This window comes from Mugil cephalus, chromosome 4, assembly GCF_022458985.1.
Source record: "Mugil cephalus isolate CIBA_MC_2020 chromosome 4, CIBA_Mcephalus_1.1, whole genome shotgun sequence".
NCBI lineage: Eukaryota > Metazoa > Chordata > Actinopteri > Mugiliformes > Mugilidae > Mugil > Mugil cephalus.
This window is the reverse complement of record NC_061773.1, coordinates 3791139-3805246: the sequence shown is the minus strand read 5'-3', so window position 1 is coordinate 3805246 and position 14108 is coordinate 3791139. Positions and strand designations below refer to the sequence as shown.

The 14108-nt window shown below is 42.7% G+C and overlaps 2 protein-coding genes across 3 annotated transcripts; one reads left to right on the top strand and one right to left on the bottom strand.

Moving 5' to 3' along the window:
* Positions 1–644: 644 nt before the first annotated feature.
* LOC125006968 (glutathione peroxidase 1-like) lies at positions 645–2201 on the top strand. The gene is made up of 2 exons (XM_047583508.1): positions 645–952; positions 1542–2201. The coding sequence occupies exons 1-2, from the start codon at positions 737–739 to the stop codon at positions 1890–1892; spliced, it is 567 nt and encodes a 188-aa protein (XP_047439464.1). The 5' UTR covers positions 645–736; the 3' UTR covers positions 1893–2201.
* Positions 2202–2998: 797 nt separating this feature from the next.
* Positions 2999–13656, bottom strand: usp4 (ubiquitin specific peptidase 4 (proto-oncogene)). 2 transcript variants are annotated; one of them, XM_047582874.1, is made up of 22 exons: positions 13401–13656; positions 12094–12221; positions 11816–11946; positions 11563–11689; positions 11271–11416; positions 10749–10810; positions 10457–10603; positions 9436–9553; positions 9147–9320; positions 8902–9060; positions 8461–8685; positions 8262–8345; positions 8067–8161; positions 7790–7972; positions 7442–7674; positions 7154–7348; positions 7003–7073; positions 6804–6919; positions 6568–6717; positions 5650–5753; positions 5226–5314; positions 2999–5072 (listed from the first exon to the last, which is right to left on the bottom strand). In XM_047582874.1, exons 1-22 carry the CDS (start codon positions 13550–13552, stop codon positions 4950–4952), a joined length of 3012 nt encoding a protein of 1003 aa, XP_047438830.1. In that variant the 5' UTR covers positions 13553–13656; the 3' UTR covers positions 2999–4949. The 2 variants fall into 2 exon arrangements, with proteins under 2 accessions (XP_047438830.1, XP_047438829.1); XM_047582873.1 differs by having other exon boundaries at positions 9436–9556; positions 13401–13655.
* Between the last annotated feature and the right edge of the window lie 452 nt (positions 13657–14108).

Genomic DNA, 14108 nt, shown 5'->3' with positions numbered 1-14108 from the left:
CATGAAATCAGTGTGCTACTTGAATATCTGTGATGTATGTTTTTGTTTTGTTGTAGGTATGTATGCCAACTGATAAATGTATTAATTCAAAGTTGAACCTAAACTTTGTTAAAACTGTTGTTAAGCCGGACATGTTTTGAGTAAATATTACAAAGGAAGTGTGGCTGCATTTCGTCATATTTTGCGATGACAACCACAAACCTCGTAAAACCATGAAGACCTTACAGGGGATCAACATACACCACAACACCGCCTTATCTACCCTGAGGTATTATATATATATATATATATATATAAAGCTAAATTTTAGCTTTCATTTTAGTTCATTGTTAATTTCACCGTTGTTTAAAAGTTAACTTGTCATTTCCCTGCATTTTTTTGCCGCTTTTAAGTGAAATCAGTCAGCCTACATCAATATGGTATCTTTCCAGACTTAGCATATAGGTACGTTACAACATAAGAGTCATATAGATATCTACAAATACAAGCTGTATCTTTTTATATACAAATGTATGCAGACACTTATTTTCCACAGTTTCAAGAAAGGTTCTATGCGGTCCGTGCCGCGGTTGTGTGGGGTGTGAGTTCTCTTGACAGCCTATACGATCTTTGATGTCTTGGACAGTATAAGTAGGTTGGTTCACTGATCGAAATTTGAACAAGTCACAGTGACTTTGAGGGAAAATAAGAGATTGACTTTAGACTCTGAAGAAAGGACGAAGGTAGCGCAAAAAAAATGGCAGCGAAATTCTACGACCTCACAGCTAAGCTGTTGACGGGGACAACGTTAAATTTCTCCTCCCTTAAAGGCAAAGTTGTCCTCATTGAGAACGTCGCGTCTCTCTGAGGTACGACCACCAGGGATTACACCCAGATGAACGAGCTCCACGAACGCTACGGCAGCAAGGGGCTCGTGGTCCTGGGAGTACCCTGCAACCAGTTCGGCCATCAGGTGAGTGTTGCGCTATTTCTTTTATTTATTTTTTTAGTTTATTAAATTCGCTACGTTATATTAATTCTAAATAATTTTAAATGTGATTAAGCCTAAAATAAATTATTCATTTGTTTTCACGTGACAGTTTACACTTGACTCGAGGCTAATCGCAGTCCCATTCATTCATGACGTTTTTGAAATTATTTATTTTAATCCCACTATGATGTTCTTTTATTAGCTACTAGTTAAAACGTGGTTATTGTGTTGTTGTTGTAAATAAGTTTTGCATGCAGTGTGAGCAGTGAGGTAAGTTTAGAAAAGAGGAAGTTGAAGGTTTAGTCAAAAGATTATCATCCAAAAACTCATTTGAAAACCGCTTTGTTCATTTTGGCACAATGCAAGTAATTCGTTAATGTTTCACCAGGTTCTGTGCATACAGTAATCCAGGTAGTGATTGTTGATGTTAGTAATTCATTAATGGATGGTAAAGGCTACTTCCTTGTAGGAAGTCAAGCCTTGTGTGGGAACTTTACTTCCTGATAGAACAAATAAAAGAATGTGGAGAAAGTTAAGGAAATGGAAATTCACGTTTTGGTCAATCTTGCAGGAGAACTGCAAGAATGAGGAAATCCTGCTGTCTCTGAAGTATGTCCGTCCTGGAAACGGCTTTGAGCCAAAGTTCCAGCTCCTGGAGAAGGTGGAGGTGAACGGGAAGGACGCCCATCCCCTGTTTGTGTTCCTGAAGGAGAAGCTGCCGTCCCCCAGTGACGAGCCGTCGACCCTGATGAACGACCCCAAGCTGATCATGTGGAGCCCGGTGTGCAGGAACGACGTGGCCTGGAACTTCGAGAAGTTCCTCATCGGACCGGACGGGGTGCCGTTCAAGCGCTACAGCAGGAGGTTCCTCACCAGCGACATTGAGGGAGACATCAAGAAGCTTCTGAGCCAAGCAAACTAACCCATCGTCCAAAATGCTCCACCGTCCTACAGCTTCCCAGCAGCACTGGCCAGTGTGTGGAAACCCCACTGTGCTCAGCGCAATCTGTCCGTAGATTCTGTAGATGCTCCCACACCTTTCCATAGCACCTGTGCTCTCTTGTACATGATGGCTGTTTTTGTGCTTTTACTGTATGAAGGCGTCCTCTGAAACCACGATGTGAGGAGGACATCTGATGGAAGTGTAAAAGGCCAAATGTATATAGCTGCATCGTGTCCATGTAAAGCACAGCTGCATATGATGAGGACCAATAAATGTATTTTTTACAAATCTTGTGTCTCTTGCGTAACCTCAAGACAGTTTCAACTGTTTCTCATAAACATGTGGAGAAAAAAAAAGGATCCTGCACACAGCTGCACTAAGTGTAAGTACTGCTACATAAGATTAGATAAGATAGCCTTCCAGCCTACCGCTGCCTCTCAAGTATGTACTTCCTGGAAGGCTTTTGAGTTCAAGCTTCTGCTGATGTGAATATGAAGGACAGCCACTCCTCGTTTGTGTCCCTGCACCCAGTCGGTGAACATAGATCATTTTGCAACCAGTCAGCATGAATTGCAGGTAATAACGGTTGCATAATCCGCAAAGAGCAGTAACTGCCAATTGAGAAACGAGTTCCGCAACAATAATCACAGCTTTGGTGTGGGATTGTAGTACATACCAACAGTGCACCTTATCAGTGCGTCCAGCATTTATTACACTCAGAATTTAAATACACTGACCCGGCATAACATTATGACCACCTTTCTAATATTGTGTAGGCCTCCCTCGTGTCTCCAAAACAGCTGTGACTCAAGGAGTGTCATTGCTATGGGGTGGGGGTGTCTGGTCTGGTCTACGTGGGTGCTACATGTCTAAGTGACATCCACACGAATGTCAGGTCCCAAATGTTATTTACTTTTCCTGTCAGTGGTCATAATGTTATGCCTGATTGGTGTATTTGTGAATCAAAGCTCAAGTTAATAATGAATCACCTGCAAATAGGGACAACTTTGCAATACAAAAATACTGCATTCAATAATTTCGAGTGAGGGTTTTTGAAGAGAATCAATTAGTCCAAACAAAAAAAATTTGAGGCTCCCAGTCTTTATTGTACTTTAAACTCAAATGTTTTTCATTTAAAAACAAAAGAAAAAAAAAACTAGAGATATCAGCAGTACGATAAATATGGGGACAAGAATTTATACACCTATTTAAAATAGTGCGAGTATTTACATCTCCGCTTATTTTAGAGGGCGAGTCGTGATTTTTATTTTAGGGTAAGGGATAAAAGATTTTTAGTCATTTTCAGCTAAGTCTCTATGATTACAGAGAGGATGTAAAGCTTTTCTAGTCATAGGCATAAATGATTACATTTAGTTATCTCTCAATAACATAGGGATGGCAAGAACAAACCAATAGAAGGAGCATCTGGAGCGTCCACATGTTTAAGATGCCAGTATGCAACAAAGTGCAGAGTTGATGCCACAGAACGAGACTTATGAGACCAGATAAAGGAAGTCGGAACTGCCACCGGTTTTTACTAAAAGACCTTTGATGTTGAGCATTACACAAATGCTTTCTATTTTATACTCGCATTCAAAACACGGGTTATGACCGGGCTTCATGTTATGTCTATCAACACAAAATAAAAGGACTGTTTACTTAAATCATCACAACTTCAGTAGTGTACTACGATCACTGCAGGTAAAACCAATGGCTCAAAGTGCCTGCATTCAGTGAGAATGCCGCTAAGCTTCAGCTATCATGCTCCCATCTGATAACACATGGGAGGGATTTCTCTCTTCCCCCCCTCATTTGGAGGAGGAGCGAGTTCAAGTTTCATGAATAAAGCACCACTTTTATACTAGTTTATTTCACTTCAGTTCGTGTGCTTTGAAGATATCAAATAACATAGCCATTTCATTACAGAGCTGCATTATTGTACAAGACTAAGAAGGACAAGCTGTTGCAGGTGAGCTAGGGGTCCAATCAGGCAGCAATCAAAAAATGCTTAAAAGACACGTTAAAATGATCTGGGAGTGTACGACAGACCATAACCCTTAATGCTAAGGTCGAACCATACAGTTCTGTCATGTCTAGATACACCAGAAGCAGGTAGATAATGTACTCGTGGAGAATTCAAAGTGCCTCCTTTTTGTCAGGTTGCAGGAATCGAAAGGCCGCTTTTTCATTGTGATTACAAAAAAAAAAGAAAAGAAATGAAAAACTGTTGAAGGGTAAGACTCAAGAGACAGCAGAGCCCAAGCTGTGCATCAAAACAAACAAACAAAACGGATGGCTGAACGAGAGCAAGGCCGAAAAGCAGCTTCTGCCACGGCTCTCACGTTGAAAACCTTGAAACGAGACATCCCCCTCGGCGGTTTAGACCGTGACACAGATCCAGCAGGGCCAGGAGCTGCCACGGCCGCTCCTCTTTAAAACAGGTGACATGAGTGGAAACGATTCTTTCAGCGAGCGTGGCATGTATTGTTCTGTGTGCGCGTCACACTGTCAAACGTCTGCATTTACCTCGGCACAGCAGGAGTATTAGCGATAAACCTAGGCACGGTGCCAGTATCCTTCTAAACAGTCGATCAGTTTCATCATAAATACCTTGGAACGCTTTGGTTGAAACAATATGTGCATTTGGCTTTTTTTTCTTTTTTTTTCTTTAATATTTCTGACTCTCGTGGGCAACAGAAACATTTGTTTATCTACACGTTTGAGGGCACTTCTAACATTCTGTGCATCCAGTGAGAGGATCTATATCTGTTTAGAGTCCCCTTAGTTGCAGACTAGTAAACTAGAAATCAGTAGACCACCCGCTGCAGGGAGGAAGTCTCTCAGTTCATTCTTCTGATGAGGCTGTTGGCTCTAGTAGCTGACAACATACGAGACAGAAATCAAATAAAACGCGGGGAAGGTAGGGTTAATTATGTCAAGTCTCTGGACACCTCTGTCACTAAAGTAGCTTTGAATGTGTGGGTCCAAGTGTCTCTATTTGTGTTTTCAGAGTGTGTCCCTTTGCGATAGGGCTCCTCAGTTTGTGTCCATGTGGTCGTCACCCGCCTCAGGGGCTCCTCCCAGCGAGGCCGAAGGTTGAGGTTTGGCGGGGGCTTCCTCGTCTCTACGTTGATAAAACAGCACGTAGGCAGCTTTAGTCTGGAACAAGAGGACAGGGATCAGTTTACACGGCAAGAAGGGGGACACCCGACACCAGAGGCTCATCTTCATCAAACATCACAATCACACTGCGGGGGAAAATAACGAATACAAGGATCACCAAACGGTGTCCGTTATGAAGTGAAAACTCACCACAATCTGGTCCTCTGAGGCAGATGAGACGCTGCTGTCATCAAAATAATACCACTTTCCGTCCACTTTGTTCTTTCCATACGCTGTGTCTGTCATACAGAATAAAAAGCGTGTTAACAAAGGCAAGTCTTTTTGGAACTATAAGGAAGAAATCTTATCTTATCACACCTGTTCACTACGAATAAACAGAAAACTAGTCAACAGCCAACAAAGCCGCCTCTTTGCCATCTTAAATTTTAATGGACTGCAGTGTCCATGGAGTAACTGGTTGTTTCATTACCGTATCGGTTTACACAAATTGTGTGCATGTTTGAAGACCGCAGACAGAGCTGAAAACGGCTTTTAACACACTTTTAACATGCATGCTGTATCAGCACATTTGGCTTTTCACTCAAGACCAAAGTGTAACTGAACAGTAACTTACAGTGGCCTCCTCCCATTCCTCCATAGTGGTTTGATACGGCGATGAGGTCGTAGATGTAGGGGCCGGCCTTTGGGTCACAGACAAACTCGGACATGTTTAGATCTCTGGAAAAGAAAACAGAGTTGGTTAACACATGGCCTTAAACCCTCTACAGTAAGCATGAGTCAGCGTTTTTTTTTTCTTCTTTTTTTCAAAACAGCACTTCAGCAACTTCATCTAGACTTGTGATTTCTGCTGGAGCTAGTTCCTCAACAAAAGGTCTCTCTGTGACGCACACAGTGTCACGTGTGAAATGTTTTGTAATTTAGTCACATTTTCTCCATTTCAAAACAGGGAAAATTTGTAGGGTTAACTACAAAAAGGCAGTTGATGACACACACCCAGTTGAAAGCCTGTTTTCACAAGCTTTTACAAGAACACAGGGATGATCATCAGTCATCTAGTTTATTCAGTCTGATTGTCTGATTTTTAGACTACAGCTCCCTCTAGAGTGAAACCCTGACATATACCAGAGTGTTGTACAGTACTGCTTGGACACAAATGACTAATATGTGGCAAATGTGGCAAAGTTTTGTCAGTTTTGTCAGCAAGTAGAAAGTGGAACAGTAAATAATGATAAACCTGTGAAAAGGTACTTGAACAAAGGGACTGTGCCAGAGGCAACACAGACAGGAAGTGAGTGGGGAAACAAATGATGACACTCGACTAACACCCAACTGAGGACATTACAAATATCTGGTACGAGCCTTATCTGTGAGAGTGTTACGAAGCATGTGTGTGCGCTGATTTGGACTGAGTGTGAGGCTAACTGATCTATTTTTAATGATCACAATCACTGATTCGACTTCAAATTGGACATAGTTGTAGGTCTGGCGGCCCGTCCGGCCTGAAAGTGAATGAGGAATCCTGCCCGCATACCTGATGGGAAAGTCCACCACAGTGTCCAGCTTGTCCCTCCAACATCGGTTGTAGGAGAAGCGCTTTAGGTGAACCACCAGAATGCGAGGAAGCGACCACAAGTCAAACTTTTTTGTCGCCTGTTGGTGTTTCTTGCATGTTGGACAATACCTACAAATAAAAGATTATGATTAGATGACAGAGGCCGTGGGATAAAGTGATAAGTTTAATAGTATGTTCAGCTGAATAATGCATACCATGGGTCATGTTCTCCAAGTGTCTCCATGGTTGTAAAGAGCTCGATGCATTCCCTCAAAGCCACAGTGGCTTTCTTTTTCTGGGGCTGCAGCATGCTCTCATGCTTCTCATAGGCCTGCGCATAATATTTACAAAGATATAAATAGACTGTTTGCATATTCTGTCATGGAATTATCTGGTGACTATCAACCCGCTAACCTCTGCTTCCTGTTCATCATAACACTGTTTCTTTGACTCTGTGTCCCAGTCGATTGCCACTGTTGAATGAGCTGCAGAGAAAAAAAAAAGAGAGGTGTGTTATCACAAATTGGCTTTCAACGGTACAGCTCTCAATGAGATTGACACTTACGATTAAGTTTGAGGACATTTCCATCACAAGGCAACGGGCTGATGTTGGCTGTTCCGTAAGAGTTGACTATGCTGAAAGTGAAGAGCTTGGCAGCATCTCCTTTAGACCCATTTTCCAAGTCAGATGTCTCCTCCTCTTCAGAATGGCCATTCTCTGGCTCCGGACTCACCTGGTGGTCCATGGCCTCCTCTTCACCTGAGCACACACAGACGACAACGACATCTCTAGACTGAATATTTTGTGAAATAGTCGTTATAAGGCAAGGAGATTTCTTCTCAGATTACTTACCATCATATAGCCCATTAGTTTCATGGCAGGTTCCTGAGTGGTTGCTGCCATTACTGGAGCTGGCACTGCAGGAGGCCCCGTCAGAGACGGGGCTGCCACAGCCACCCAGGCTGGCGTTGACAGTAGACGACGTGGAACATTCAGGAGCCTGGCTGCAGCTGGCTAAGGTGGCTGAGGCTGAGGCTGATGCCCTGCTTTCACCGTTAGGGCTCTGGGAACGTTTTACATAGCGTCTACAACATCCAGCAGAGAACAACAGTTAATAGACTGAATTGGACTGACCATGTTCGTTCCATCTCGATTACAATTTATGTTTGTGAGGACACTTCTTGTCATCAACACACTCACCCAATCCTCTCTAGGATCTTGTCGTAAAGAGTGTCTGCTATGAGGTTGTGTCTGGGCACGGTGATGAGTAAAGGCTGGCCAAACAGCATGGTGCTTGTGGAGCTTCCAGCGTGCTTGGAGTGGCGCTCCCTGAAATATACAGGCAGGTTCATCCTCTCACTGTCCTCCTCCTGGACCTCATACCTGCAGAGAGCACCCACAGAAAACATTGCACTCATTGCATTCAGCTGCAACCACATCGGCAAACGTTTTCATTCATGTTCCAGCTGAGACTTACACAAAGATGTCATCTTTTTCCAGGATTTGGTTGAGGCCGTCGTCCCGTCTATAAATTTTATGGAACCTATGATTGTAAACATCTGCAACCACCATCTAGAAAGACAAGTGAGAGGTGCACACTTAGCACAAACTATATCTAATTTAATTAAAGAAAGAAAATCTGAAGACAGGAGAGTCAGGTGACAGTCCTTACATTTTCTGGAGGGATTCCACAGAGTTTGGACAAGGCGCTGCATAGGTCTGTCACTGTACCCAGTTTGGGGACCACTACCCGGTACTGCAGGAAAAAACATATATACTCAATGCATGAACTGTTTCTTTAAACGTTAGTCTCTATTCCACTGAAGCTTGCACGTCTAGAACAATAAGACTGGAGCCTAATTCCAACTCACCTGTGTTGGTCTAGATTGAGGATCTGATCGCACAAGGAAAACCTCCATGGTACGGTCCTTCTTCATGGGCAGAGGCAGAGTGAGGTAGCAGAAGGGGTCGAAGGTTACAGACACCTTGGAGCACTCCGGGCACACCAATGTGGATTTAAAGAGGCCGTGGAAAATATCAACTATGATAGAGTCATTGCGCAGGCGGTGGTTCGTCCATGCTTCCTTGGCAACTATCTGTAATTCCACAAGAAACAGATAAATTTGAGTGGATTCCATTTTAGATACTGTAATGTTGTGGGAAAAAAAAAGTGTATATCAAGGATATGCCAAGCTCCACAGCAGAAACCTATGCTGTCAGAGTCTATCAGCTATAGTCTGTGAATTTTAAAGTAGATTTCAGTTTTATAAATCAAAAACCCCACTGAGCTAGGAGCGTTTTTCTATGTATACCTCATCTGGACGGCCCTCTGCATCCCTCAGGGCCAGATAAGGCTTCTTCTTGACACGATTCAGATCTTCGTGGAGCCCGTCCAGCAGGAACGCCAACAGCTCCTGAGAGTCCTGCTGCTGGTAGCCTGAAAACTGGGGGGCAAAGCGTCCGACCTGGGTCTGGAGACAAAAAGGCACGAGTTGTTATCAGGAGAGCTCGACGACTTTGATCGCATAAGTTTGCAGACTCATTTGTCACGACTCACTTTGAAAGTACGTGGTGCCACATAACTGCTCCGGCTCAGCCACATCTGCTTTACTAGATCTGCATAAGCCTCAGCGATCTCACCCCTCATTCCAAGGGGATTCTCTCGATTAATCTCTGCCTCATACTGGTCATTGAGGAAGTACTCTGTGAGTGGAGATGCATTGCTCAGGCACTAGAAGATAAAAAAAAGTGGATTACATAAACATAATACCCAAATACAAAGCAGATTACTTTTTTTTCTGAATTAAATCTGTAAATTTGCATTAGATTTATTTATTGTTTTATACCTGGAGGGCAGAGTTCATGAAGCATGTATTGCCCAGATTACTGAGACCACACAGGCCAGGCTGCGATTGTGGCTCTCTGTAGTTGTATGAGGAACTGTATGAATTGTAGCCTCCATACCTGCTGAAAAAACACATGTGTTACAGTCAGTATGCTTGAGAAACTGTGATGAATACAATATTTAAGGAAGATGTTTAATCAAGGCCTTCAAATATAGTACGCAACATCATAGTGACCAAACATCTCAGGAGAACATGTCTACCAATTAGCATGAATACCTGTAGGTGTATCAACACCACACCTCTTGTTCTTATTTATGACAATAGCACAAATGTGTCAAAATATCTGTTAACACAGAAGCCCAGTCATGTGTCACACTCCATACCCTGTGAATGAATCTTCTATTTCACAAGTCAGCATTTAGTTCAGATATTTACGTCTTGATGCACATCTACCTTCCTTCATACTGACTCGCTTCAAAGATCAAATTTATTCCAAATTTAGAGCTAAAAATAAATTCAGCAGAAATACCAGGCTCCTTTCAAAAGATGATGATAGGATTAACATGCGCAGTACATTTTAAAGACACCTAAACATGAAAGAGCTATTGATATTTCAGCCAAAGGAAAGTTTTAGATTCTTAATGCTGACAAATGTAACAAAGGGTATTTATGTTCTTCTGACAAACACCTTATGTTGTATGGGATCCAAATATTTGAGATACAGATTCCAACAAATATCAGACAAGCCACAGTGGCCTAATCCTGATCCTTAATAATACAACACCATGAGAAATGTTGGATGTGCAAACTTTTTGTATCCAATCATAAATCTCATTATAATCCTCCATGAGACACTGAATAAGTAACACCTGGAAAGTACAGCAGCTAACAAAGTTACTTACACAATCATAAAGTTGGGAACTAAGAAAACAAGAACAATGACTACAACTCCTGAGCTGTTAAGCAATACAGCGTGTGTTTAGAAATGAGTAAACAAAGCAGCAATGGTGAGATCCCTTACCTGTTGCTAGAGGAGGTGCTGTTGTTGAGTGTGTATCCAGGGCTACAGTTGCTGTCTCCGTTGGTTACCGTTGGGGATATACTGGCGGATGAATTTGAAGAAAGTTTTGGGGAGGTAGTGAAATTCCGGGATGGGGTTGTACTTGACCTAGTGTGCAAGAGCACAAGGAAGTTTCAGAGAAGCTGCAAATTTCCAGCTTTCAATGCTGTGCAAACTTGGGATATATATTCAGCCAATGCACTAATGTAGTGACTCTTTGCTGGGACAATATAAGGACAATATAAACACGTACTTGGAATGGGAGGCTTGTCTCGGCCACGTGCCATCCTCATTCTTGCGCTCAATAACAAGAACCTGGAGAAAAACAAACCAAATGAAAGGCAAGACTGGACACCTGAGACAGAGCTAAATTGCCTAGCTTAACCAGCAGCACGTAGATATATCAACTGCAGGTGTAGTTTTTTTTTTCTATTCTAAAAAACTGAATTAATTTCTTTTTACAATTAACAGTTTCCAGGTTGTACCTGGTTGTAAGTAGACACTTTGTTGTGAGCCTAAACAATGCTGTCATACATGTAAGCTTCACAGACTGCCATGTAGCTAAACAATGACTTCATACCCCTGCAACAATCTTAAGGATGTGTGTTGTATTGCAGGGCTAATGTACTGCTTTGCATTAGGCTCTATGATGTTCCTGTTATTCTGTGTAATGTCTGTAAATAAATAATGTAGGCAGAGCAAGTACCAGTACATTAGTTGTCTGTGGTCTTATCAGTGATCTTAAGGCTATTTGAATAACAAAGTTCTGCTCTACCTGTCCCTGGAAGAGACCAGCATCCTGCACGGTACTGTCTGGCTTGTTCAACTGCTCGTAGGTGTTGCTCATGTATTTGTTCCAGAGCCTGGTCTCCTTCTCCGATGGGATATTGAACAACGTCCTCATCTCCTTCTCTATAGTATCTGGGAGAAAAAAATGGGGAACACAAAATGGTATGTAGAGAAATCAAAGTTGTTGCAGACATGGAATAATTTAACACAGGAATTCCATGTGAGGTGGTTATTTCTAGCAAACCTAACACCAAAGAAACACTCATGTCACCCCTCACCTATAGTATCGGCTTTGCTGAAATGACGCGTGACCACGTTGTCCATGTTGTCATTCTCACACAAGTTCAGCTCCAGCAGATAGACCTCCACCTTACAGTGCTTGACAAACATGCCATGTTCAACCACCTAGAGGGGGGAAAAAAGACCTTTGGGAACCCAGTCCGTGCGTTTTCCCCACTGTGGGACAATTAAAGGTTTTCTATTCTATTCATTACGGTCGACAGTTGAAATGAACGATATCAAAAGCATTACCTTCCTAACTATGGGCCTCTGGCCTTCAAGGCAGCCGTACCAACTGACAAGCTTATTCCATGCTTCAGTGGGTACAAGGACATAGTCCAGCTCATCTATAAGATGCTCTTTCAGGGCCTGAGTCTCCTGGTCTGTAAGGAAAAAAACACAAAACATTAATGCAGACTGGAAAAAACAGATCCTTTCATCTCTATGTGGGGCTATTCCCAAGAGAAATTAAAAATAACCCAACAGACGTTTCTTTAAAAAAGAATTAAAAAAAAAAAATACAACTTTACCTGAAAACAGCCCAGAGTTATCAATTGGTCCTGGGTAGAGGCTGCGTTCTCCAACATTGTACATATCCCAGCTGTCAAAGCCCACATACTTCTTCCATTGTTTGAACCACCGACTGTCTATCAGATACCTAAAACAAATTGGTTGATATCAGTAAATGGCAAACATATCACACTCCGAAAGACATTTGATCAGTTTCCCTTAAACACTTATATCTGTTTTGGTTAAGCTGACAAAAAAGGGCCAAAGACTTTAAGGCTGCATGGGTATAAGATGCTACACTCAGCTCTGTGTCATCCCAGGACATTATGCAACACCAACCTGCCTTGGCATTTGCAGACACAGTACTGGCAAGCGAGTTGACATAATCTGGTCTAAAAGTATCTCCTTTAGTTAATAGGCTTGTGGTCACAGTAGAAAGCATTCACACAGTATTTCACATGCAAACTCTTTGAATCTTGAATAGCTCTACTTGGTTTGATCGCTGTGAGAAATAATGAAACCGTGTCGGGTGTCAATCAAATAAGCCGCATGTTATTTGTAAATTTAACCAGAGATTACTTTTGCCAGGCGTTGCAGCAGAGTCAATGTTAAGGTGAAATAACCCCCCCGCCTATCGGAAGATGTTAGCTCAATATTTACCACCTGACACGAAGCATGCGTTCACTTGATTGCCCATTTCTATCGACTATCAAGCAACAAAATAACTGCTCATCAGATGCATCTCTGCGTTAATGAGTATTTGCTGAGGTGAAGTCTCTTTCATGCATTTGGCTGCATTTTGCTCAGGCCTGGATGGTGTAAATGGACTCAAACTATGTCAGCTAGCGCAGGTGGCTAGGCAGTTAAATGTGAACCCAGCTTCACATGGCGTGCCACCCCAAGCAGATAACGACGGTACATATGAACCACGTCAACGTACCCATTTCCTGATCACAGCTTGAGTAAAAAAACAAACCGAGTTGCCGATAAGAAGAGCCTCACACCTGAATTCAGGGCCTAAGATCTTCTAGCCGACTAGCCACAGCAATGTCGCCCAACTCAAAACAGGCACCCAGCTTTAATCACTCACTAAATTAGTCTCCTGGTTGACTGGTTTGGTAGTTTACAAGAACATTAGTGTTTTCTGAATGACCCATAGTTAACGAAGAAATGGTGAAGTCAGAGTGCCTACTCATATCTGCCGATATCAGACTTCTACCGTTGACGTTAGCTTGTTAGCTTTAGCGTGATAGCATTTCCTGTTTCTCTCTAGCTAACGGTAGGAGGCTAATGCTAAGCTAAAAGAACTAAGGTTGGCAGTCCTCACCATTCGTCACCCTTCCTTAAAGTTGTTTTCAAAAGTGACCCAACAGTCTGTTTTTGACTTTCGCTTGAAGGAGTTGGCATTTGTGCGGCTACCGGCTCCGAGTCGGAGTCTGCCGCGTTACCCGACTCGGGTCCGCCTCCTTCGGCCATCATGCAGCCAGTGTGCCGGTACCGCGTGAACGCGCTGGAAGGGTTGCACACTTGGACGAGCTTCAGAGTAGGAAACGTTCTTCCTCTACGGCAGGGCTGTCACATATGCGGCCCGCGGGCCAAAAGCGGCCCGCCAGATGGTCCCATCTGAAAACCCCGGAAAGAATTTGTAATGTGAGAAGAAAAGGAAATGGAAGAAAAAACATAGGCGTGTCTACCCCATTTCCCAGCACCCCTAAAATAAAAATTTAATATAGAAGGATAAGAATGAAAACGGCAAGAAAAAGGTAGATGGAGGAGCAGGAGAAGAAGGAAGAAGACAAAACGAAGGAGGTGGAAGATAAAAATGAGAAAGAAGAAGTGGTAGAAGCTGAGGAGGAGGTTATCTTCATAGCTTATTTTGCTATTTTGTAACTGGTCCAGCCCCCCTCAATATCTGTAACTGCTGTAACTGCTCTACAGTCTGTACAGAGTTGAGGACCGCTGCTGTTGCACTCCAATATTCTTCATCACTACCAGCATTGGGCAGTGTCCTGTTCAAGACAGGTTCAACAAACTC